The sequence below is a fragment of the Musa acuminata genome, chromosome BXJ3-8 (genome assembly GCF_036884655.1).
Source record: "Musa acuminata AAA Group cultivar baxijiao chromosome BXJ3-8, Cavendish_Baxijiao_AAA, whole genome shotgun sequence".
NCBI lineage: Eukaryota > Viridiplantae > Streptophyta > Magnoliopsida > Zingiberales > Musaceae > Musa > Musa acuminata.
The window spans coordinates 3,980,927-4,004,651 of record NC_088356.1 but is presented as its reverse complement, the minus strand read 5'-3'; the positions used below and the strand labels follow the sequence as shown (position 1 = coordinate 4,004,651).

The 23,725-nt window shown below is 38.1% G+C and overlaps 4 protein-coding genes across 7 annotated transcripts; 2 read left to right on the top strand and 2 right to left on the bottom strand.

Annotated features, from left to right (window-relative positions):
• The first annotated feature begins 1,313 nt into the window (after positions 1-1,313).
• On the top strand, positions 1,314-7,392 carry LOC135645996 (uncharacterized). 4 transcript variants are annotated; one of them, XM_065165024.1, is made up of 9 exons: positions 1,314-1,494; positions 1,626-1,696; positions 2,005-2,167; positions 2,405-3,309; positions 3,920-4,093; positions 4,174-4,290; positions 6,062-6,241; positions 6,326-6,372; positions 6,732-7,392. In XM_065165024.1, the coding sequence occupies exons 2-9, from the start codon at positions 1,649-1,651 to the stop codon at positions 7,036-7,038; spliced, it is 1,941 nt and encodes a 646-aa protein (XP_065021096.1). In that variant the 5' UTR covers positions 1,314-1,494; positions 1,626-1,648; the 3' UTR covers positions 7,039-7,392. The 4 variants fall into 4 exon arrangements, with proteins under 4 accessions (XP_065021096.1, XP_065021099.1, XP_065021097.1 ...); XM_065165027.1 differs by having other exon boundaries at positions 6,696-6,792; XM_065165025.1 differs by lacking the exon at positions 1,314-1,494 and having other exon boundaries at positions 1,501-1,696.
• A 1,935-nt stretch (positions 7,393-9,327) lies between these two features.
• On the bottom strand, positions 9,328-14,145 carry LOC135646076 (sm-like protein LSM2). The gene is made up of 3 exons (XM_065165210.1): positions 13,989-14,145; positions 13,733-13,891; positions 9,328-9,709 (listed from the first exon to the last, which is right to left on the bottom strand). Exons 1-3 carry the CDS (start codon positions 13,989-13,991, stop codon positions 9,590-9,592), a joined length of 282 nt encoding a protein of 93 aa, XP_065021282.1. The 5' UTR covers positions 13,992-14,145; the 3' UTR covers positions 9,328-9,589.
• Positions 14,146-14,458: 313 nt separating this feature from the next.
• LOC135646075 (elongation factor Tu, mitochondrial-like) lies at positions 14,459-21,633 on the bottom strand. Its single transcript, XM_065165209.1, has 12 exons — positions 21,312-21,633; positions 20,527-20,602; positions 20,244-20,336; positions 20,090-20,164; positions 18,594-18,698; positions 18,362-18,452; positions 18,052-18,257; positions 16,417-16,500; positions 16,160-16,225; positions 16,020-16,082; positions 15,406-15,646; positions 14,459-14,797 (listed from the first exon to the last, which is right to left on the bottom strand). Exons 1-12 carry the CDS (start codon positions 21,506-21,508, stop codon positions 14,727-14,729), a joined length of 1,368 nt encoding a protein of 455 aa, XP_065021281.1. The 5' UTR covers positions 21,509-21,633; the 3' UTR covers positions 14,459-14,726.
• Positions 21,634-21,961: 328 nt separating this feature from the next.
• On the top strand, positions 21,962-22,900 carry LOC135644504 (membrane protein PM19L-like). Its single transcript, XM_065162134.1, has 4 exons — positions 21,962-22,137; positions 22,213-22,432; positions 22,508-22,553; positions 22,644-22,900. Exons 1-4 carry the CDS (start codon positions 22,011-22,013, stop codon positions 22,755-22,757), a joined length of 507 nt encoding a protein of 168 aa, XP_065018206.1. The 5' UTR covers positions 21,962-22,010; the 3' UTR covers positions 22,758-22,900.
• The last annotated feature ends 825 nt before the right edge of the window (positions 22,901-23,725 follow it).

Sequence of the window (23,725 nt, the reverse complement as noted above, 5' to 3'; positions counted from 1 at the left end):
AATTCTTTTCTTACTACTTGTTCTTTTTAGTGTACTTTACTTTACTTCGTTACAAACTATTCAATTCCCTCTTCTCTACTCACTTGCAAACTTATTCGAATCTAACTAATGGTTTTCATCGAACTAAGAATTTCGTCGAATGAAGTTTTTCAAAATTATTGAAATTTATCGTTTTTATCCATTGCGCTAATTTCAAAATTATTGAAATTTGCTGTTGTTGATCCTAACAGTGTCAACTATCTTTATTTTTAGAATTATCTAACAATATCTTTTGTTCCTTTTTATAAGGATTTATGAAAAATTATTTATTTTGGATGAGCTCTTATGATTTTACTCGGCTTATAGAGTGTGATGCTTATAAAATAATAGTTCCTCTATTCTAAACATATTTATCTAAATATTAATATTATTATATAGTTTTAAAATAAGAAAAAAAAGAAAAACAAAGAAAAATAAGGACAAAAATAAGTAGGTGACAATTTTCTAGGTATATAAAAAGTGAGATATTTTTCAAAATATTTAAAAAATAAGGTTTTTTTTTTGTTCTACGCCCAAAATTCTTCTCAATTTTTATGAACTCGATGGTGTATTTATTTCATATAAAAACAAGTTAAATCGACTTCAATCATCTACATTTGATGGACGACGATCACCTCATTACTATCTAATCTCAACTTAACTGTTGGATAAACATATAATTAGGTCGAAAGAAATCTCACGTGGTTATTGAATACGATTGTGATAAATGTTGAAGGCCGGATTACACGCCGGAAGCATCTCCCTTCTCTCAGCATTGAAGCCTTAAAAAACGTTGATCTCGCATCTCCAAAACGCCCTCACTTGAAACTTCTACGCGGTTCCCATACCGCAGCACACGTCTCCATACTACTAAGATCCTACGGCAGGCCTAACTCTCTCACATGAATCTCTATGCGTTCACCTGGAAACAACAACTACGCCATTCTGTTAATCGAGCCCAAATTCGCGTCCCAAGAAGTGGCACCCTACAATTACATGCGACGTCAAAACAAATGGGACCCACTTGTTTTTGGGGGCAGACGCCTACGCTCACAAGGCTGGTAGTCTTGCGGGTAGCTAACCACCTCGCTTCCGGGTCAATAATCCGCATAATTACGTCATATATACATGAACTCAATCCCAAGTAAAAAAGTGGGACCCGCTTTTTGCACAACACTCGTCCATTTACGAGGCAGGTAGTTTTCCGAGTAGCCGAGCGCGTCCTGCCGCCCTCGTTCGGGCTCAATAAACCGCATAATTACGTCATATATATATTTGCTTTTTCTTTTGTCTTTCTGTCTCTCTCTCTCTCGTCCGGAGATCGCGGCTGCACACCCCCGTGCGTCTACGGTCTCCGACGATCTTTCCCCTTCCCTTTCCTAGGGTGTTTCCATCGAATCCACGAGGCCGATCGATTGCTGCTCTACCCGCTCCGCGTCGGTTCCTCCTTGCTCTCGCCTTCGCTTCCCTTTTAGGGTAGTTCTCCTAATCGGCGTCCATCAGTTGATCATCACTCCGGGACCATCTTTTTTTTTCTCTTCTTGATCTCTCTTTGTTTGCGGTAATCAAGATTGAGATCTTCGTCATGATGGTTTTGCTTTTGGCAGGGCTATTTACAATTGAGTGAAGCATGAGTTCCAAGGAAGTCTTTACTTCTCTGAAAAAGTTATTCCCGCAGGTATTACATAATATGTCATCGATAGATTTCTATGCCCTCTTACATAATTATTTTACGTGTTCATTTGCCCTAAAATTTATATGTTTTTTGATATAAAGAAACTAGGACATTTGTTTGCTAACCGAGACAGATTGACAAGCAATCCATCATGTAGTAGAATAAGAATAAATTACTGATTTCTGAGGACCTGCATTTTTCTCTACATCTTTGTTCATAGTCCTACAGGGAAAGTGTCGGTGGTGGCTGTTAACTCTCCTTCTGTTGGAAAAGTATTCGTGAGATGATGATCTCTGTTCTTGCCCTTACAGGTTGATCTTCGCATACTGAAGGCTGCTGCCATTGAGCATGCTAATGATGTTGATTCTGCAGCTGAATTTATTCTCTTAGATGTTCTACCATCTATTGTTGGATCCTGTGAAGCATCATGCACATTGCAAGATATAGATGAAACAGAACATTCGATGGCGGTCGGTAAGATTGTTTTTGGCCTGTGATTGAGTATTTCAACTCTGGAGATTATGGTTTTTTATGCTGTACTAGTCAAGCACCTAAAACCAGTGATCTTTTGCTGTGTATTAGTTGCTGGTATGTTTTGTCCCATTTGCTACTTGAATGCATATATATTCATGTTGATGCCAAGCAAATTGTTGGGCCAATTTGAACTGATTTGCTGTTTGCTTGAAATTGCATTACATTTGAATTTACCAGTCGGGAAGGGCAAACAGCCTATTCTGTCTGGAAATCGAGAAGAGGAAGATACCACAAGTCATCTTTCAGGACAAGAGCCAGTATCATGTGAAATTGCAGTTTCTGATGGTTATACAAGTTCTGCAAGTGTGATGTCACCATGCATTGGGGAAGCAGATCCAAGAGGTTTACAGGTTGGCATTACAGATTATATGAAGGAACTGGAGTGCCCAACATCATGCCATAATGCTTTTGAGGGGCTGAACACAGTTGCAAACTCAGAACCAAACTTTATGGAGAAGGGAATTGATCAAACCTCTCTTCATCCCAATTCACATGTTCATGAAAAGTTTGTGGATGTTGCTCTTTTTAACTTGAGTGTTCAAGTTAATGTTCCCCAAATAAGTCCTGGCTCTGCACATGATGAGCATTCTTTGGAGCAAATCATGATGCAATCATCTACTGGAAAGTCGGAAACTATTGTTAATGTTATTCATGGTAGTGCCCAAATAGATTCATCATTAGCTGCTTTGCTTGTTAATGGGGATGTTCAGAATGCTGCATTGGAACCATTTGAAAGGAATTCTAATGCTACAGAGAACCGGAAATTAATGAATGATGGGACCTTCTCTGTAAATGGTTCTGTGGAACAGTCAAGATGTTCGGTTGAGCCTGCCAGCGTTCAGGATCTTAATGACTTGGAAGTTAATGATTCTGTTTCAGCTGCTACTATGGCAGCTGAAGATTTTAAAGTTTGTGGGGGTTGTCTTGTAAATGAGGTTACCACCAGTACTACTGAATATGAAGAACTGCACTCTGAGTTGGCAGATGACAATGATCTACCTGCAACTCTAAATAACCGATCAGGCCATTTTGTTGACACTGGATATCTTGAAGATCTTCTTTCTAATGCCAAAAGCAATAAGGTAAATCTTCTGTTGTGTGCCGTTTGTTCATTCACTATCTCTGTGACTTTGAACAACACATTGTGTGTAAAACCCAGTGGTGAGTCATAATAGATTCTTAGATAGCTTATTCTAATCAATTTTTGGAATTTGGAGTACAAAATCATTGATATGCGGTGTTTCTACACTCTTCTTGGGCAATGTTCAGCATGTAGGTCTTGAAGACAAATTGTTTACTTGATATCTTCAACTTCTCACAAAGGAAAAGTTTAACATCGTACGGGCCGTATCCCGTTTTCCTTCTTCTTTTGTTGGTTAAGTGTACCTGTTGATGGCTTGAAGGCTTTGATATCTTTGTTTGGCAAGTAGGGCTTTGTGTTGATGTGTCTTTACAATTCTTCATCTACATGTTTCCTAGCTTCCATAATTCGCTTTTCCCTTTGACTTGAGTGTAAAGTTTTGTCGATATCTGCTTTCATTCTCTGTTACTGCATTGTCTACATTTATGTAGCTGTCTTTTCCAGTAAAATCTTCTTTTGCTATCTAATGTTTCTAGGTTCACATAAATATTTCTGGCTTATGCGGTTCATTTTCTGGTTTGCTTTTACTTAATTCCTGAAAGTTGATGCAGACAAATTTGTTGTCTGCAATGGAATTGACAACTAATATGATGAGAGAGGTGAAGCTTTTGGAAGAAAGGCGCAAGCAGGCTAAAGAGGCTGCTACCATTGCTGGTCAAGATATTCTTGCCAAGATGGAGGAACTTAAGGAGACATCAAGACATGCAAAGGAAGCAAATGACATGGTGTTTGTACTTTTCTTATATGCTTGTTTCTTTTTTTATTGCTAGAGGAAGATGCTAAAAAATTTTCCTAATATTTACAGCATGCTGGCGAGGTTTATGGTGAGAAAGCTATATTGGCGACTGAAGCTCGAGAGCTTCAGTTCAGACTCCTCAGTTTGTCAGATGAAAAGAATAAATCTCTTTCAATGATTGAGGAGGTGTGGACTGACACTTTGTTTGTGAATATACATACAAGCACATGCTTACTCCAGTTTTCTATGTGCATGTTTATCACACATTATATTGGTTTTTTCCTAAATCTGATAAGCATAAATTATTAAAAACAAGACATTGCTCAACTGTCTTGGTGGCTAAACGGATGCTTTCCCATCATTGAGATGTAATTTAGCAAAGTATAATCCCTTTACCATTTTAACTGAATTCTTGTATGTGCTTACTGTCTTCCAGCTCTATTTTAGATTGTTTCACCTCATCATTATATTCATGGGTCTGTTTCGAAAACGTCTGAAACCGTTTAACTTTACATGGTTTTTTTCTCATTTCACATAGTATATTGTTTCTTGTTTAATACTAGCTGAATTACTTACCCTATATCACTATGTAGGTTGCTTCAATGGATGCATGCAAACATTTAAAGATGGAAAGATATGACCAGTAATTTTCAAACAAAAGAATGTACTTTTTCTTCACTATATGTGCCTGTTCATGACTCATATAATAAATTTAATAACATTAATAACAGTAATATTATTACTTTCCGCCAAATCCTTAGTGATGATAGTAAGCCTTGGAGTCATGGTGCTCCTTTTGTGATTTGGGTTACCATGAGTTCAAGTCAGTGAACTTACATGCAAAATTAAGACTGCATATGTTGACTTTTACCAGACCTTGCATTCTTGGGAGCCTCATGCATTGCGTCCTCATTTCTCATCATATTTTTTGATGATATCCTTTTGTCCCATGATTCAAGTTGCAACAGTGGTCTGATGTAGCAGTAACCTACATTCTCACTTAATTTCAGGTTTTGGTTTCTCATGCTTCTTGTAGTCCAACTTTCATCTTAATTGCAATATAGCGATTTTGCATCTATTTTAAGAGCGCATTCCAGATTATGTACTTTGAGTTGCTTTTCTTTACAAATAGAACTCATGACTATGATCGCTTTACATATTGTATTTTAACCAATATATTCTTACACATCCTCTCTGGTTTTCCCTTTAAACTTAGTTATATTTTCTTTTTATTGTGACGACTCTCAAATTTGAAACAATACAATAATCCTACTATTGTTGTCTCCTACCAGGATGACATTATTATCTCTGCCATTTACTTTCAGATGTATTACTCTATCCTATGTGAATTTCTACTATATGGATTACGCACATAATGTCTTCCTTTTTTGGAATTTTTTTTCTTTTTATAAAATTTCAATTCTACAGTATCAGTTTGCAGGTCATGATTGTGTTCTGATCAAATATTTATCAAAATTTTATTTATTTTGTTTATATGGATATTCGTTATTATGAAAACATTTGTGTTCTTTGAGAATTAATATTGGGTGAGTCTGGGTACAATGACATGGTTATTCCTGTGCAATGTGTATGATTTGAGTTTGTGTGGTGGAAACAATTGTACTGATATGGATAAAGCTTCATGAATTGAGCCTTCCTAGACATTGTATCGGTGGGAGCCTCTACGATGCATTCGCCCTATTTGAGAATTTATAATGTTGTCATTCCGTAGGATACATATCCCTATGATTAGATATGATATCACATTAAAAGACCATAGAAATAAGAAAGTTCTTAATATTTGTCTATTGTTTCATTATCTCTTCACAATTTATTTGCATAACCTTCTATTAATATTTGAACATCAAGAACTTGAATATGCATATCTTATGTTATCTAAGCCTTTTGGAGTAAAAGCGAACTTGAAATGTCATACGTACTTGTGAACTTTATCCAGATTCGCCAAACTGTTGAAGCAAGCATAGCTGCAATGGAGGAGGAAATTGCAGCAGCTGAACAAGAAAAGCTTGAGAAGGAAGAACTAGCTCTCAAGGCTCTTAGCAAACAGGAAGCTGTTATGGCTGCAGCAATGGAAGAGTCAAAAAAGCTACAACAAGAAGCAGAAGCTAACTCCAAGGTATTGTAAATTGGTCAATATTTTTAAACATCGTATTACTTACAAAATGAATCAGCTGAGCACGCCAATGTCTCTACTTTGCAGATGAGGGAGTTCTTGATGGATCGTGGCCGTGTAGTTGATGCACTCCAGTAAGTTTTGATGTTGCCATTTCTTTTCAGTTTCTGATGTGCTTACCTTAAACATTGAAATGTTCCAACCTCAAATTGATTATTTATGATCCTGAATGTAGACTACAATATGATTTTTTTTTTAATTTCTTCGACCTTCTACCCTGGAATAATTTGAATATTATTCTCAAAGTATGTCTCACTATATTTTAACAAGAGTTCATTTACACCAATAAGCTTTACATCAAACAAAAGAAGTTTATGAAATTTTGGTAGTTAAAATCTGATCTCTTTCTTTTTGGTATTTGCATTCATTCATTCTTTCTTTCTTGGTTAAATGACAGGTGCGCTTAATTTTAAACTATGTATTTTTGTTTCAGAGGTGAAATTAATATTATCTGTGAGGATGTCATGTTGCTAAAAGAAATAGTCGATGGCCGTGTGCCATTGAATGGATCTCTTCGTTCGACGGCTTTGAGCTTGTTGGCTTCATCAAGCTCATCATCCTATAGGAGCAAACGTTCATCAGATGGGGTTCTTGAGCACGATGATCTTCCGGAGAAGTCTGCAATCACTGAGCAAGAACAACATGAGATTCAACAGAATGATAAAAGCAACCTCAGCGGCGGCATTCACGGAGCACAACCAGATGATGGCTGGGAGCTTTTAAAAGGTGGAGTATTGTGAAGCTAGACGAATGGAGTTACAATTTGTTTTCTTCCTGATTTTGGTAGTTCAATTTTTTTTTTTTCCGAAAAGTTACGGTAAGGTTTAAAATCATATTGCTGATTACTACTACTACTACGTAGCTGCAAACATGATGAGGTTCATGTGGTTAATCTCTTGCACGCCCCAGCCGAAGTTTGTGAAGCACATGCAGCTATTGTTGCAATTTTTGGTTTCTTTCTTTCTTTTTATTTTTTTGGATGAGATGCGAAAATGTCATCGTTGTGTTACGGACTTTGTTTTGCTCAAGACATGTATCTGTGGTACCAACCACTTACTCGTTAAATCCATGATCATTCTTATTGCCCTCAAGAACTTGTTGGAGTGTCACCTTTGGCTTTAACTGTTCCACGAAGCCCTGACCATAGTTCTATAATCGATGGTTTCAGTTTTGTCAAATTTGAAATTAGATCAGTTCCAGACATTTTGGAACCCTCGATTTCAGTTTTGATTGATGCTGATGATGATGATGATAATAATAATAAACCTTACTCTATTACTCTACCAAGATTCGAACCCAGGTTATTAGACTAGTTTATAAGAATTATAAGAATAACTATTACACCATGAAACACATTTATTTTAATCTTTTTTCGTTTTTAGTTGATTCGAAATCAAATTGGAATCATTAATTCTAATTCCAATTTCTAAGAACTAGAATTGAATCATATGGTCTTTGTTTTCATTCGATTCATAATCGTCAAATCATTCAATTTGATTTTGGTTTTGAATCAAGTCGTTGTCAAGGCTAATGCGTATCCTTGCACCCTCTTGATGGCATCTTAATAGTCCGTTGATCTTTTGTGGGAACTTGAATTACAATATCTCTATGGCCTCTACTAATACGTTTGGGTTAGTTTGTAACTTAGTAGCTCTTGAAGTCCATTAACTTTGTTGAAGATTGGTGCGATGATGTTTGGATCTTGGGAATCTGCCTCTAACACAATCTTTCTTGTGCACTGTTTCTCTCGTGATAGGTCAAATGACAAACATCACTTTGGCATATTCTTCACTAGTGTTAGCCATTGCAGTCTTTTACCTTACGCAAAGGCCTTCTAAGTCTTCACCTCTGTCTATTAAGTCAAGTCACTGCCTCGATATCTTCATCAATTGCATCACCAAAATCAAGTGTGCGTCTTAAAGCTGTCTTCGACTCTGGTGCCACACGAGATGTGTCTTACACTATCAGATGAGACAACTAGGAACATGGTATCGCTCTTATCTTTGCAAGTTGATGCTTTTGCTTTGCAAGTTGATGCTTTTGCTTTATGTGCTATCTTATGAGAAGACTCGATTCATATGACTTGCACGTTTCACGAAGATTAGCCCTCGTGTCCACTTTTGCACGAGTCAATCCTCCGTTAAGCCCCATGCTCATCCACTTGATCGTTCAATGCAATTCATTGACAATCACGTCACTTAGGTTTTGTAACGTTATCTTTGCTACCCTTGTCCTTCGGCTTTAAAGAGAGAGCCGCAAGGTTGAGTAGGCATGCTTCTCGGCTTTAAAGAGAGAGCCGCAAGGTTGAGTAGGCATGCTTCTCATAAGCATCTCCTTGGTGATGTGCATGTGATCTATTGTACAAGAAGCATCCCATTGAACTCCATGGGACCAAGATTTGATCATCTTAGGATTGTCATTAATAGTTTGTCATTACGTCTTTCTTGTTTTTCAGTAACAAATGCTCTGATACCACTTGTTGGGAAAAACCTGCTAAAGCGGAATAATTTTTTCCCTCTTTGTGTATCAAAATATGTTTCTCATCAAAATACCAACTTGATATCCAAATGCAAATATTAACCAGCACAGCATAAACAATAGAGCAAAAATCAATCACACAGTGAGACCAAATCTTTTAACGTAGAAAACCCAATGTGAGAAAAACCATAGAACCGTAATCCACCTCAAACTTCCACTACCAATAGTAATGATAACAGGTTTACGCATGTGCGCACAACGTGGAGTTAGTCATTCGTTTGAATGTGCACACCTATACCTAAGCCCTGTCAAGCTAGTTTTGCTTAAGTTAAATGATCACCAGCAATTTTTCATAAATTTTAAAAGTCTCACTTATAAAGATTTGAATTAGGAAATCATAAATTCTACAAACTTAAGCCAATGGATTCAATATATTTATAACTTTAATCATGATAAATTCACATTAAGTCATGAGTTATATTGCATTGACCCACTCTTATAGTGTTTAATTAAAAGTATCTTCTTTTGATAGCTTCATCAAGACAGAAACATAAACACAAACATAAGGAAGCTTAAAATGACAAATTCTAGAGCAGCTCCCTACAATAACAAGTACCATGGTGTGTTCGTTGATGTCTACAGAGAAAGCACATCATTTGAAAGCTTGCAGTAATAATGTAAAGATACCAGCACACAGGAAAACCACAGTCGGGGGTAGTAGGCATCTATGGAAGCACAGCACATAAAGGGGCAAGCACAACACGGGTTAATGCCAGCAGCAGCAGAAACAATCACCGGTGCATCTTCCAGAGATCAACCTCCCCTGGCTTCCCTCCTGGTGGCATCGTGAAGGATGTCGATGTCGACCCCGTCAGGAGGGAGTTGGACATAGCGTACCACTGATCCCCTGATGAAACAATTCCGGACCGACAACTGCAATAAACCAGAGAAGTTTGAGCTCAAAGCAAAGTGACGTCGTTCTTAAAAATACATGAAGCCATTAAAAAATGAGAACTGAAAATGGTGCAAATGTAATGGTCTTTATCTCGAAGTTCTATTCTCTTACCCAACTAAGCAGTTCAATTGACAGAACTGAAAATGGAGTTCTATTCTCTCACCAAGTCACAACCTGGTGAGAGATCTAACTAATGGAAAATAAGACTCCTAGGCTCTTGTTGCCTTACATATGTTGAAGTTTGTACGTCCAGTGAATGCATCAGATGTTTTGTTCATCAGAATAATGGGTGAGTCCATGCAATCAGATGCATTTGCGAGAGGAATGATGCAAGGTGACTAAATTTTACCAGAAAGGCTCACAAGCAATGATACAGGTGGTAAAAATCTTCACAAATCCAGTCAGGACACTAGGATGATCCTCAAATATACCATTAACATGAAGCAAAATCCCAGTGCAACTCTGTCCCACCAATTTCCTATAAATCCTTGCAAAACCTCTTCAATTTGGCCTTTGAAGAGTATTCCACAAGCTCACATCGTGTTGCAGCCAAAGACGAAATAAAGTGATATGAAAAAGCGTACAGTATTTCAATAACAAACATGACCAGACAACAAGAAAGAAAGAGTATGTCTAATAGGAAAATGATTCATGAGATATCCTCAAGTGAAAATTTATCAATCATATGCAAATTATATATGATTATAGTTATAGAAAAGCACGTACAAATTTGATGATTTCAACATTCTATAATGCGACTTTAATATTGACAACATGGCGAACTTATTTCAAAAATTAAAGCAGATGTATTGAGCTGAATTGTCCCGCTCAAGAGAGGACAAATGATGTCGCCTCACTTTAGGACAACAATGTTGGTATGCTACAAATTAATCAGCTTAGCACCCCATTCAGACCAAAACAGGTATAATGATGAACAGAGGAAAAATGGATAGGGGACTACCACTACTAAACTTTTTGTAACAATGAGAATATACTATATCATCCAAATTTTTTCTAGTTAAGAAATCCCCATCTTCAAAAAATCAAACAAGAAACTCGACAGGGGCCTGCAGCAACTTAATTTTTCAAGACATTGAGAATATATCATATCATCCTACATTTTTTCCAGTTAAGAATCGCCCGCTTTCGAAGAATCAAACAAGAAAACTAGATAGGGGCCAGGGCCAGCAGCAACAAACTTTTCATGACATTGGGAATATATCATATCATCCATCCTTTTTCCAGTCAGGAATCGTTGTATTCAAAAGATCAAACAAGAAAACAAGGATAGGGGCCTGCAGCAACTAAACATTTCATGACATCAAGTATATATATCATATTGTCCAACTTCTTCTAGTCAAGAATTCCGTCTTCAAAAATGTCAAACAAGAAAACAAGGATATAGGCCTGAAGCAACTAAACTTTTCATGACATTGATAATATATCATATCATCCAACTTTTTCTGGTCAAGAAACCCACATCTTCTAAAATATCAAACAATAAAACACAGATAAGGGCCTGCAGCAACTAAACTTCTCATAACACTGAGATCCCAAGTCCTTTCTAGTCAAGAATCCCCCATCTTTAACAAAAGCATCCAGACATTTTCCTGGTCTTGTTAGGACTCTCTAAGGTTGGAAGAAAACTAAATGCAGTTTACAACTCCACTTTACCCTGATACAGAATGTGTCTCTTAGAAAGAGACTGAAATCTTTTGGGAATCTTATGGTTACAGGTTAAGTCTACTCCGTAGAGATGATAAAAGATAATAGTCACCCAATAGATCTTTCCAATTTGAGATTCCCAAATTCCTAAATCATCAATCAGATCCCTGTTTGTGCTCTAGTATGCATGATAATAGACTTATTAAATTAGAACTTTAAAGTTTAATATTTACATATAATCAGAAAGTTTAGACTTAAACTAATATGGTTCAACTCTAGATATAGCCACCGAACAAAGTAAGACTAGATTTTGAATAGACCTAATCGTAACTGGCCTATATTTTTCAGATGCAAAATAGTAAAAACAACAAATAAGCCAGTGATTTAAATTCTGAAACTAACAAGCATAAATATAAGCAAATTCAGATAAGTTGAGTATTGGGCATGCCCATAATAAATAATATCTGCAAATGCTACAAGTATGGCTTTGGTCAGCCTGTTATGATAGAATAGGCTATCGATCTCTGGAGTCTGGAATACCTTAATAAACCAAATGGTAAGAAAAAGAAACAGAAGCAACTATTCCCAAATCACAGCCTTCAGGTAGAAAAGGACACTCAAGTTGGATCTTACCATAAAAGGGCATACCCAGAGGCTCCTACCAATGCAAGGTCTGGAGAGGGTCAGTCAATGTACGCAGCTTTATCTTTAAATATTTAAAGAGGCTGTTTCCGTGACTCGAATCCTCGTCTCCCAGGTCGCAAAGGAGGAACCTTACCTTACCATACTGAAGATAATGTTTCACCCATAATAGACACATTCATTATCCAAAGTCAGATTATGAACTAATGACTAGAGTTGGTATCTTGGCCTAATATAGTTGAAGATCATATTTGGCGCTTATTGTCCTAATATTTAAGTCCATAATTTGGAAAATAGTTACTGTACTGGTAATTAAGCCCACTCCAAATAGTTGAAATTATGGACAGTTCAATGCACCAATGTACATCAATAGAGATTATTGCAGATACTGTATACATTCGAAGCAGGAAATGTGACTGGTTGAAGCAAAATCAAGATTCCATTTCACTGTGGGAACTTTGCTCTCTTTTCTTTTATTTTTTTGCTCTATCTTCCCGGTATTCTTCTTTTCTCCATCCTTCTTGCTGCTGTGATTATCAATTCGATAGCAGCATATAAAATAATTTCAATTCCAAAGAGATCCTTAACAGAGAAAGATAAGTGTAGTCTAGGACCACAAGGTTACAATATAAAACTGTTGTCAGTTGAGCAGATCTCGCCAACCTATCTTGCACTCTTTTATCTTTTCTCCTGCATAGATCTTCAAATGTTTCATTGCTTTACAGTTTTTTTGTTTTGTGTCATTCCTAACTTGGTTTTGATCTTTACATGCAGAAGTTTGAGTAAAAAGTTTTTATCTACATATGACAAAAAGGATCGTCAATATGGTTATGCTCTTAAGCCAAGAAAAAGGAATGTTCATACCAGGAAAATCCTTATGAGGAGACAGACAATGGAAAGTGGGCATTGTCCAAGTTTCACTAAACTGCTATATTGTGTATTACACTTCATAATTACACTTCATATTTAGTGTACTTCTCTCGTTTCTTTCTTTTTTGCTAATTACACTTCATAATTTAGGTCTGTGAATTATGAGGTGTTGCTTCAATGCCTTTATGTGTGTTCTACGGTAATGTTTAATTTTCTCAACTCACTTCGACCACCCTCTCCTCTCCCTCAGGTTGCTCAAACCTATCTCTTTCCACCTTCTAATCTAATTGGTTTGACACAGATGATAAAAGTGAATTCGATTAATGAATCCAACAAGAAGAGGTTTGGCATAACCACAATGAGCTTAGATCACCAGACCGATAAATGAATCCATTGAACCAATACATCTTACTTAAGGACCAACTCTTCTGGCAAATGGATCTCATTCATCACCTTAATGAAAAATAAAAAGGACAAACAACACATTGCAAGCTAAGATTATTCTCCATTTCAGTCCCGCATCAAAATGTCCGTGACAGAATCACCCACGACAAATAAAATAATTTTTTGACAAGGAAAACTGGTTTTAATTGCTCAGACGAAAAAAGAATGATTTTCCAATCGCCAATAGACGTTAGGATCATAAACCCTAAACCTAACATTAGCAGCGCAGACACCAATAGGCAGTCCACGAGTCAAGATTACGGATATGCATATGCATCCACGCCAGCACACACAAAAATCAAACAGAAATCCACAGAGAAAACTGGAAAAGGAAGAAGAAGAACGAAATCAAGAAGAAGAAAGAGATGGGTCGAGGGTACCATGTGAGGATACTTGTCTTGGTCAACGACCCGGATGTTTTCGAGCTTGATGTTGAGATACTGATCGACGGAGTGGAGGGTCCCTCTGATGGCGAGATCGTTCTTCAGCTCCACCGTCACTTCTTTCCCAACCAACTCCTTGAAGTAGGAGAAGAAGAGCTGCAACAAAGGCGAAAGCAAGTCCAAATGAGTTGACATCAACCAGAAGAGAACTGCGGAAGATACAAAGAACAATTGCGAAGGGAAGTAACAGTACCATCTTGGCAAGGTAGATGGAGAGAGGGAGAGGGAGAGCGGAGCGGGCAGGGAGGCGAGGGAGAGGAGAACGCAGGGCACGGTGTCGCGGCGGCAGAAGGCATATAGACCAACTTGGAGCGAACCGACTTGAAGCTAATTACCCGATCCGAGTCCGACTCGATCGAATGGCCGCTCATCTCAACACAATTGACGGATAAGATTCGGGTTCGGATCCATATTTCTCCAATCGATTGTTGGATACTAAGCCCATATCACTCACGCCTAAAAGTGATCCATCAACTATAGATGGGCGACCTTTTGTCTGATTCAGATCCGATAAGAATAAATCTGATTTGTGTTGATTAATAACCACCTTATCGGATCGGACCAAACGAAAAAACCCTGATCCGCATGCGATGGGAGTCCTAATTATTCAAGTTCAACCGACTTCATAGCAAATGCACATGCATGATTATACAAGAAACCAGCTTCGATCAAAATAAATCCAACTATATTTCATCGATTCAATTACTGGATCATAAGAAACTCACTGAAAGCAGCGTTCATGTAGAATGTACTTATCAAATGTTCTCCACATTTAGGTGATTATTGATGATGAATTAAGGCCAACGCAAACTGATTGATCTCTCAAGTGATTCCTCCAAACATCGACCAAAATTTGAGATTCGTACATGTTGCCCATGATAGTGTAACTGTGGGGCAAATACCGAGCTGTGTTGCAGCAGTGGAAGGAAGCTCAGCTAATTACCTTAGCTACAACTCCTGCACCAACTGTCCTCCCACCTTCCCGGAGGGCAAATCTTTGTCCTGGAACATAAAACAAAGCAATTATGCTTTTATAATATTCAGAGCACTGAACATTAAATAACTTTTCTATAGGCAGGTTGCGCATGGGTTGGGTTTCAAGAAAACCCCTATCCAAGGGAAAAGAAAAGAAAAAATGAATTGCATAATTTGGTAAGGAAACCGATAACACGTAACATATATAAATAAACAAATAAGAGGGTCCTTGATGTGGATTCAATTACTAGAATTAGACTACTAAACTTAAAAAGGCTTGGAAGATATCAAGAATAAGATTTCTTCAAGCCTGTCCAGCAGATGTAGTAAATGCATTTAAAAAAAAAAGGAACTGCTGTATCAGCTACTGAATGAAGAGCTAGAAGTTAAGACAGAACAGTTTTATATAATGCTGGGCCCTTATCCTAACAAATGAGCAGGTTAACAACATAGCTTCTGGGAACATGTCAGTTGACCATAATTATTTTTCTTTGTCAAAAGTATCCGGTTGTCTAATTTTCATTGGGAAATAAATAGTGATGTAAATTGTGAAAGACATTGAGGAAACATTCTTATTAAAATAACTACCATCTTTCTCGAGAAATTTAGGTGTAGATACACCAAGATAAAATTACCTGCTTCAAGGGGAACAGGTGAGATCAATTCAAATGTAGCTGTGACATTGTCACCAGGCATCACCATCTTTACACTTTCAGGGAGCTCCACTTTACCAGTAACATCTGCAGTTCTCATGAAGAACTGGGGTCTGTAGTTTGAGAAGAAAGCAGTGTGGCGACCACCTTCATCCTTCGTAAGTACATAAATCTCTGCCTCAAATTTCGTGTATGTCTTTAATGTACCAGGCTTGCATACTACCTACACTCATTTCGACAATTATACCTCCAGTTAACTATATATTTAGTGACAAATCACTACATAAGTTAACCAAATATTGAAGGAATAAGAACATAAATCCAAAATTTTAGCAATGAACGAAAAGCACCAATGGAAAAATGGACCCTGAAGTCAAGTTTCAATTCCCTTGAGACTTGCATGTATGATGTATACCTATACCTTTGGCTTTACATTTTAACATGTTGGGATAGAGTCGAGAGAGACTCCGTTGATATGCATGTGTTGCTCATCAGTATCATATTGAAATACTAAATAATTGTTGTATGTTGCAAGACCAAAATATGGTTGTTATCTCCAACAGTTCACAGAAAAAATTATGACCATTGATGCCAACCTGCCCTCGTTGCACATCTCCACGCTTTAGTCCACGTAGTAGAAGGCCAACATTGTCGCCAGCCTACATAAGGAAAAACCTTATGATCCATTCTATATAGGGATACTGAAAAAGAATAAAATGCCAAATCATCTATTTACTTCTCCATGATCCAAGATCTTCTTGAACATCTCAACACCAGTAACGGTAGTTTTCAAAGGCCCACCCTGGTAATAGAAATATGTTAGCTATATCTGGCATATTTCTAGCATAATAGAAGAATCCTACTAGAAAGTATGTCATAAACTAAAGTATGAAAAACTGATTTCCTGCTAAAAATAAACAAGGACTATGTATTAGTCACAAATTTATGCAGCCGATAATTGTCAAGAATTTTTCTGACAAAGCATTTATTTACCTGCATCAGCCCTAAAACTTCAACTTCTTCTCCGGTTTTTATTGTTCCTTGCTCAACTCTGCCGGTAACAACAGTTCCACGTCCCTGCAGACATCAACAATATCCCAAAAAAACTCCCTTTAAACTAGCCATGCCAACTTTATAGTAGAAATTAGCATCAGAACAACATCAATCAGGAACTGATAATAAACACCTCTTGACAAGAATAATCTTAGGGGAGTTGCATCAAAAAATGAGACCAAACAGATATCTTCGTTCTAACTTCCAACCATGAAATCAATGACAAAGCTGTTGCTTTATTTGATGAATTCTTAATTACAGTCAGGATGATGTTACATCAAAAAATGAGACCAAACAGATTTCTTAGTTCTCACTTCCAACCATGAAATCAATGACAAAGCTGTGCTTTATTTGATGAATTCTTAATTACAGTCAGGATGATGTATGTCAGCACATCAATAGTGATGATTCTTTTTATGGGTTATTGATTTAACCCTTGAAATAAAATCAAGATAAGTTATCAACTGATTTTTGGTTATCTTGTGAAAGACTGTCAAGAGGGATTCCATAAACAGCACAGAATAATTTCACAGTGAATGTCGTTCCTCTCACAGGGTATGGCTAGAACCTATATCTGTTCAAAGAAGAATGGACCAACAAAAAGTGAGATATTTATCAAACAGAAACTTGTACAGCCAGGAGACTGAGAAGACTAATTGTCTAATATCAGTAAACCAGTATAATAAACGATGTGCAAGTCTACAAGAGGTGTCATATCTTTGCCAATAATATCTTAACTTTTCAAGTTAATTCAACAATCATAGAACTTAGTAATTTTGACTTCATCTAATTTCAGTATTCTAATATTTGGAAGGAGATCATATATTTTTGGTAAAAATATTTGGAAGATTCATAGCACAAACAACTAATGCTACCATAAGCAATTGCATTTAAAGAAAATAACATATTAGATGCTGCAGCTAAAAGGAGCATGAATTATGTGTAGCAATCAAGCATGGAAAATTAATTTTTATATTTGAAGCTTTGAAAGATTATCATTTTTTCATTGAAAACAGATATCTTCTCATAATCCCAAGACAAAGAAGTATGAGAGAACATATTCCTTGTTAAAGATAAATATAATGTAAATTCATTTCTTCTGATGATCATCCAAGTAACAAAATTATTGCATTTTCAATTACATTCAAATCTTCAACATGCATATATTATCTTTTTAATCTTGTGCATCCACAAACCAAAATATTATATGCAAATCTATTTGGAAAAAAAAAAACAGCTGAAACACAGAAACAGAGAGCAGCAGCAGTAGCAGCCTTGAAAACTGAAAAGGATGTGTTTTGATGGTTAACCATTCAGACTTAAAATTCTATAAATACATCATAATTACTAAAATGAACTATCTCCTGAAAGAAGAACGAGAAATATTTCATGCAGAAACATTGTCATGAACTTCAGAAATTTTCGTATTAACTAGAGAACACATAGTGCAACAAATATAAGTATAAAAATCATATGATTTAAAATTACTTACTATGCAATCTTATTAAAAATATTCAATGAATTCTCAAACAATAAGGTTAAGTTGGATGATAGCCAAAGAAACATGTGATTTACCTGTATTGAAAATACATCTTCAATTGGCATGAGAAAGGGCTTGTCAAGTTGGCGTATTGGATCTGGTATATATTCATCTACTGCATCCATTAATTTTAAAATTGCCTTCTTTCCTATTTCTTCATTTGTACCCTGCAAAGCGGACAATGCTGATCCTTGTACAATTGGAATCTCATCCCCAGGGAACTTGTAAAAGCTAAGCAGCTCTGCAGAAAAGCAAAAAGAATATCAAGCATAACTCTACAGAAATAGATCTTTAAAAAGAAACAGAGGTCATGAAAAATTTTTATTCTGTCATGCAACATCATACCTCGAAGCTCCATTTCTACAAGTTCTAGTAACTCAGGATCATCAACAGCATCAACCTTGTTCAGGAAGCATACAAGTGATGGCACACCCACCTAAATGTAACAAAAGATAAACAAGAACTGAATTAATCTAGAGAAAGATTATTCAGACAATCCATGAAAAAAAAAGTTAATTCAATGTAATGTAATCATAAGAATCTGGAAAATGATCGTTGAACAAGAATAGGATATGACCTGCCGAGCAAGCAGAATATGTTCCTTAGTTTGAGGCATTGGTCCATCAGGTGCCGAAACAACGAGGATCCCACCATCCATTTGAGCAGCTCCAGTGATCATATTCTGTTTCAGAATAAAAGATTAAGGCACACAATAAAGTTGTACTCCCCCTCCCTTGTTTTACTTGTGGATACTATTAAATATGTTTTTTATAAGAAATATGGCAAAAAGGATGTTTACATCAGGACAACATTTAAAGCAAATAGGCTACTCAGCAACCACAAATATCACCTGATGACAACAAAGTAGTACTCAATTTTCCTCATGGAATACAAAAATTTCTGCAATGATCTAGAGCTTTAAATAAGACTAGGATTAAATGAAGGATTTGCAGGATTTTGAAAATATATGTCTAATGTAATTTCAGCATCTAGCACTGAAACTTCAATACAAGTTGATTATGAGATCATTTCTGGACTAGAGAACTATAGGTTGAATTCCCCAAGGAAATTATTACCTTCAACTGATGTCAAAAACTTTTTCATGTTGCTGGACTTGAAACTTCTGACCGGAACTATCAGTTATATTGCCAGTCAAGCAATAGTCCAAGAGTCCATATATAGACAATGAAATTAAGCAGTACTGATTGACAGTTGCGAGCAGTAGAAGTTCAAGAAAGAGATTGTATGAGCATTCAATTGTAATGGTCACAGAGGTACTTGTAGCAGCTATGGTGGGTGGCAGCATGGATGGTGGCCAGCCAGGCAGCAGCAATAGTGGCACTAGTGGTGGTGGCAACTAAAGTGATGCAAGCAAGGTGGTGACAATGGTAAGCTTGCAGATGGGTGACGATGGCAGTTCACAAAAATGTTGGTGATTGGTAGCAACAGCAGTGTGGGAATGAGGGGGGTGGTGGTGGTGGCAACATGAGAGGGGTAATTGTGGTGATGGTGAAATTGTTGTTCGAGACAATGATGAGCAAGAATGATAATGCCATCAATAACCATAAAATTGGAGGTGGTGGTTGCGATGAGGCGATAACCTGGACAGTGGCAATAGTGTTTTCAAAAATCCCTTTGTAAATGTACTATCAAACAACCAAAAATTTGCTAAAAGGAATTTTTTTCCTTAAAAGCTCTCAAAGGCCTTTTCATACTTGGTCTAGTAGAATCCACTCCAGTTCCTAGCACTTGTTCCTAGCACATGTCTTTCCATGTTCACTCTCTCTCCGAATGGCTTCTAGCATGAAGGATCTCATGGAAAGGCACACACATCAAAATGTTCAATCTACAAAGTACAAACAATTGGATTTCACATTTGTTTTCTAAGAATCCTTAGCGCAGAATTCTTGATCTGATGAATTCTTAAACTATTATTATGTTTGGAAAATACAAATCTACAATTAGGCATCTAACTGATAGGTCATAAATGATGTCATGACCATAAACTTGCGATTATGCACAAAATTACACAAAGTGGCTAAAACAAGTACAATAAATAGTTGCACACATTACCTTAACATAGTCTGCATGTCCTGGGCAATCAACATGGGCATAGTGCCGTTTTGCAGTTTCATATTCCACATGAGCCTGCAGAAGAAAAGAGATATACACAATAAACAAACAGAATTCGATTAAATACACATATGAAGAAAAAGGATGCACGAACTGTTGCGATGGTAATTCCTCTAGCTTTCTCCTCGGGGGCTTTGTCGATCTCATCAAAAGCAACAGCTTTAGCTTTTCCCTCTTCAGATAGAACCTAGAGAAAAAGATGATAATGAACTGTGTTTTCAACAACAAACTGAAGAAAATGACAAGCTACCACCAGTTAGAACTTTAAAAAATTTTAACATGAGATGTCAAGAAGTTAAATGCTAAAAAAAAAATCATATCAAATGCAAAAATAAAACTAATCGCAAGGGATTTGGACTCCTAAAAGGCTGGCTAACCTTTGTAATTGCTGCTGTCAGTGTAGTTTTCCCATGATCAACATGCCCAATCGTACCAACATTTACATGAGGTTTCCTGGGATAATAAGAGGAAAAGTTAGAACTGAGCTAACAAATCTTGTGTTGTCTTATCATAAGCAGTGAGATACAAGAATTATGGCAAACTGCATTAACTGCCTAAAAGAACCAAAAAGATAGGGAAAACAACAAAAATTAAGATAAGGCAAAACAGAAGATGCTTAAGTTTAGCTAAGATGTCAACACAGAAATTGGTCAGGGGATGTCATAGGTGCATGCAGAGTTGAAGATGCCACTAGTAGGACCTAGCGCAAAACCAGGGCATTATGGTACTAGAAAACATATGCTTCAAATAATTGCAAACAAAATATCTGCACCTTAGATAGGGTTTCAAAGCACGTCAAGGAATATTTATTGTCCTCGGTCATCAGTAGAACCAAAGTTAGAAATAGACAAGTTCTGTGTTGCTGAGATAAACTGCTTTACAGTTGATCTGTGTTTTGTTCAGACTCTAGATTTTCCATATATTTCTCCAGTGTAAAACATTTCTGCACTCAGATGTATCCCTCCGGCCAAGTCAAAATCCATCTCGAGCAGGACTGAATGGATCCCTCCTAACTTCGTAAACAACAAATTATTGACGAGTAAACACTTAATAGAAATCAAGACTTCTCCTTGGAATCTAAATGCAGAACACACTACAAAGCACGATCGCATAGCATGAAGAACCATACAGAAGATCGAACGCAAGCCATTTCGAATCTTACGTCCGGGTGAAGGTGGCCATGGACCTCCTCGACCACAGCGCGCCCGCGGACTCGCTCCCGACGATCGCGTCTGTCAAAATCTTCGGCTCCGAGCCGACGATCGCCCCGCGACAGCATGAGTAGAGCAGAGGGGAGACGGACGAGAAGCGGAGGAGTCGCCTCGATTTAGGGTTCCTCAGAGCGGCCGAGGCAGCCATTGGAAAGCAATGGGAGATCTTGCCGCAGACGCACAGTAGAAATGGTGGGTTCGAGGTCAATCCCCTCAGTCTTGATGCCCGGACACGAGGCGTTGTGACTTAGGGTTTTAGAGAGCGTGAACTTTACCGCCGCAACGCATCCCTTGTCGTAAATGAAGTCGTGAAGTCAGTCGGTGTCACAGTCTCGATGGGAGGCGTCGTGCTGCTAACGGGTCAGGTTAATCCAACCCGTTTAAATCAAGGCTGGGCCGAAGACGAAGACGAAGCCGATCCGCTCCAAGCCAATTTTTCTCCTTGCATTGGGCTCAGATGGATTTGGATGACTCGTCCAAAAAGGAAATGCTTTGCGTGTGGCAACAGCAAAGGAAGCAACCCCTCGAGGCAGCAAGGAATGCTATCCTTCTCTTCATCAACGTGGGATGCATTGAAGTATTCATATAAATATGCATCATGGTCTTGCAGATCTGATCAACGGCGAGTTCCCTTCTTGATTCGACCCGTCATGGCATCTCAGAGCCCCAAATCCCTTGCCCTCTTCCTTCTCTTCATCAACCTCCTCATGTACGCGATCGTCGCCGCAGTCGCTGGTTGGGCTCTCAACTATGGCATCGAGGAGACACCTCGTGCAGGTAACTGCATGCACCACATTCCACAGCTCAGTTCCTGCTCTGAGCACTGATAAATGTGTGTCCGATCGACTGCAGCTTCCGGTTTATCGGTGCCTGCTCGATTGTTCCCGATCTACTACCCGATCGGGAATCTGGCAACCGGATTCTTCATCATCTTCTCCCTCATCTCCGGAGTCGTCGGAGTCGCCACCTCGCTTACCGGCTTGCAAGACGTCGCCGATGGGAGTGCGTCCAACTTATTATCAGCTGCAGCCGCCTCCGTCATCACTTGGGGCCTCACTCTTCTGGCCATGGGGTAAGCAAGACTTCATCCCCGAAGTTGCAGCGGATGCAACAACATTGCTGTCACCATCGTCATTGAAATTTGCAGGTTGGCATGCAAAGAGATCACCATCGGTTGGAGGAGCTCGAGCCTGGTAAGTAGCTTCTTTCAGCTCAGGCCATAGCCGTTGCTCGATTTGTCTTTCAATATTGCACGCTTCTTTACCGTCAAACATGTTCGACAGAGGACTTTGGAAACGCTCACGATCATCTTGAGCGGCACTCAGCTGCTGTGTTCAGGCGCCATCCATGCCGGTGTTCCAGCCACCATCTCACTTTACGGCACAGGAAGAGTCTGAGATCTCAAAGTTCGATACATGCTATATATAAACCATGTCATTTCTTTTCCCAGATTTCACCTCCATTTGTCATGTATGGGTTGTAACTAAAGCATAGGGCTCGCCATTAAATGAATTGTCCGAAGATATTTATGAAAATAACGTATGATTAAAGAAAATTCATAATGACACATGTGCCTATATCAAATGGATCCCACCGAATAAACCAATAACTGGGCAGTAACATGGCGAAAAAGCGCCACGGAGGAGTAATTAAGGCGATCGCAACATAAAATACCAGTTTAAATGAAAATGCGCTATGTTGGCTCTTAGATAACACGGCTTTTGAAAGGAGAGTCTAATTAGGAAACATGATGAAGTATTATCCTCGTGTTAGATTTTAACCTATATTTCTTGTTCAGTTCATTGTCATCAGATAGGTTCTTGAGACTTCGCATTCGTTCTAACGTCGGCACGATAGCCATGAGGGTGTCCAAGGGAAGCTCGGTGGAGGTCTACAAGTGGAAGGAAGGTTCCCATTCATGGAGCACCGCCCGGGTCCTCTCAGGCAACGGCCACACGTATTTCCTCCGGTACGATCGTCGCCCGACGGACAGGCCGCTGGTTGTGGAAAGAGTGCCGAGGAAGTTCCTCAGACCCCCGCCATTGCCGATCAGAGGCCTGTTCATCGACTAGGCTCCCTAAGATGTCATGGAGGCATTCAAGGATTGTACCTAGTATCCTGCGGTGGTGGTCTCAGTCATGGCCGTCGGTCGCTTCTATTAGATTTTATGACCTTGTATAATTAGATAAGATATATAATATAACTAATTGGGTTCCGTTGAAATATTTTTGCCAATACAATAGAACTCCACTTACGAAACGATTCCTTAGGAGATAACCTTGATGGGAGGAAATCTCCTAAGATCTTATCGTAGACCCTTTGCTCTCGCCTATAAATAGACAGGACCTCTAGGGACTGAGGGCAC

Coding starts and splice junctions, on each gene's coding strand:
- LOC135645996 (XM_065165024.1), top strand. CDS start 1,649: ATGAGTTCCAAGGAAGTCTTTACTTCTCTGAAAAAGTTATTCCCGCAG. Junction 1,697..2,004: donor TGAAAAAGTTATTCCCGCAG/GTATTACATAAT, acceptor TTGCCCTTACAG/GTTGATCTTCGCATACTGAA. Junction 2,168..2,404: donor AGAACATTCGATGGCGGTCG/GTAAGATTGTTT, acceptor TGAATTTACCAG/TCGGGAAGGGCAAACAGCCT.
- LOC135646076 (XM_065165210.1), bottom strand. Junction 9,710..13,732: donor AAGACAAGTATCCTCACATG/GTACCCTCGACC, acceptor GGTTTATTGCAG/TTGTCGGTCCGGAATTGTTT.
- LOC135646075 (XM_065165209.1), bottom strand. CDS start 21,508: ATGGCTGCCTCGGCCGCTCTGAGGAACCCTAAATCGAGGCGACTCCTC. Junction 16,501..18,051: donor AAGATGTATTTTCAATACAG/GTAAATCACATG, acceptor TGATGTCTGCAG/GGACGTGGAACTGTTGTTAC. Junction 16,226..16,416: donor AAGTTTTAGGGCTGATGCAG/GTAAATAAATGC, acceptor TTCTATTACCAG/GGTGGGCCTTTGAAAACTAC.
- LOC135644504 (XM_065162134.1), top strand. CDS start 22,011: ATGGCATCTCAGAGCCCCAAATCCCTTGCCCTCTTCCTTCTCTTCATC. Junction 22,138..22,212: donor CGAGGAGACACCTCGTGCAG/GTAACTGCATGC, acceptor GATCGACTGCAG/CTTCCGGTTTATCGGTGCCT. Junction 22,554..22,643: donor GTTGGAGGAGCTCGAGCCTG/GTAAGTAGCTTC, acceptor CATGTTCGACAG/AGGACTTTGGAAACGCTCAC.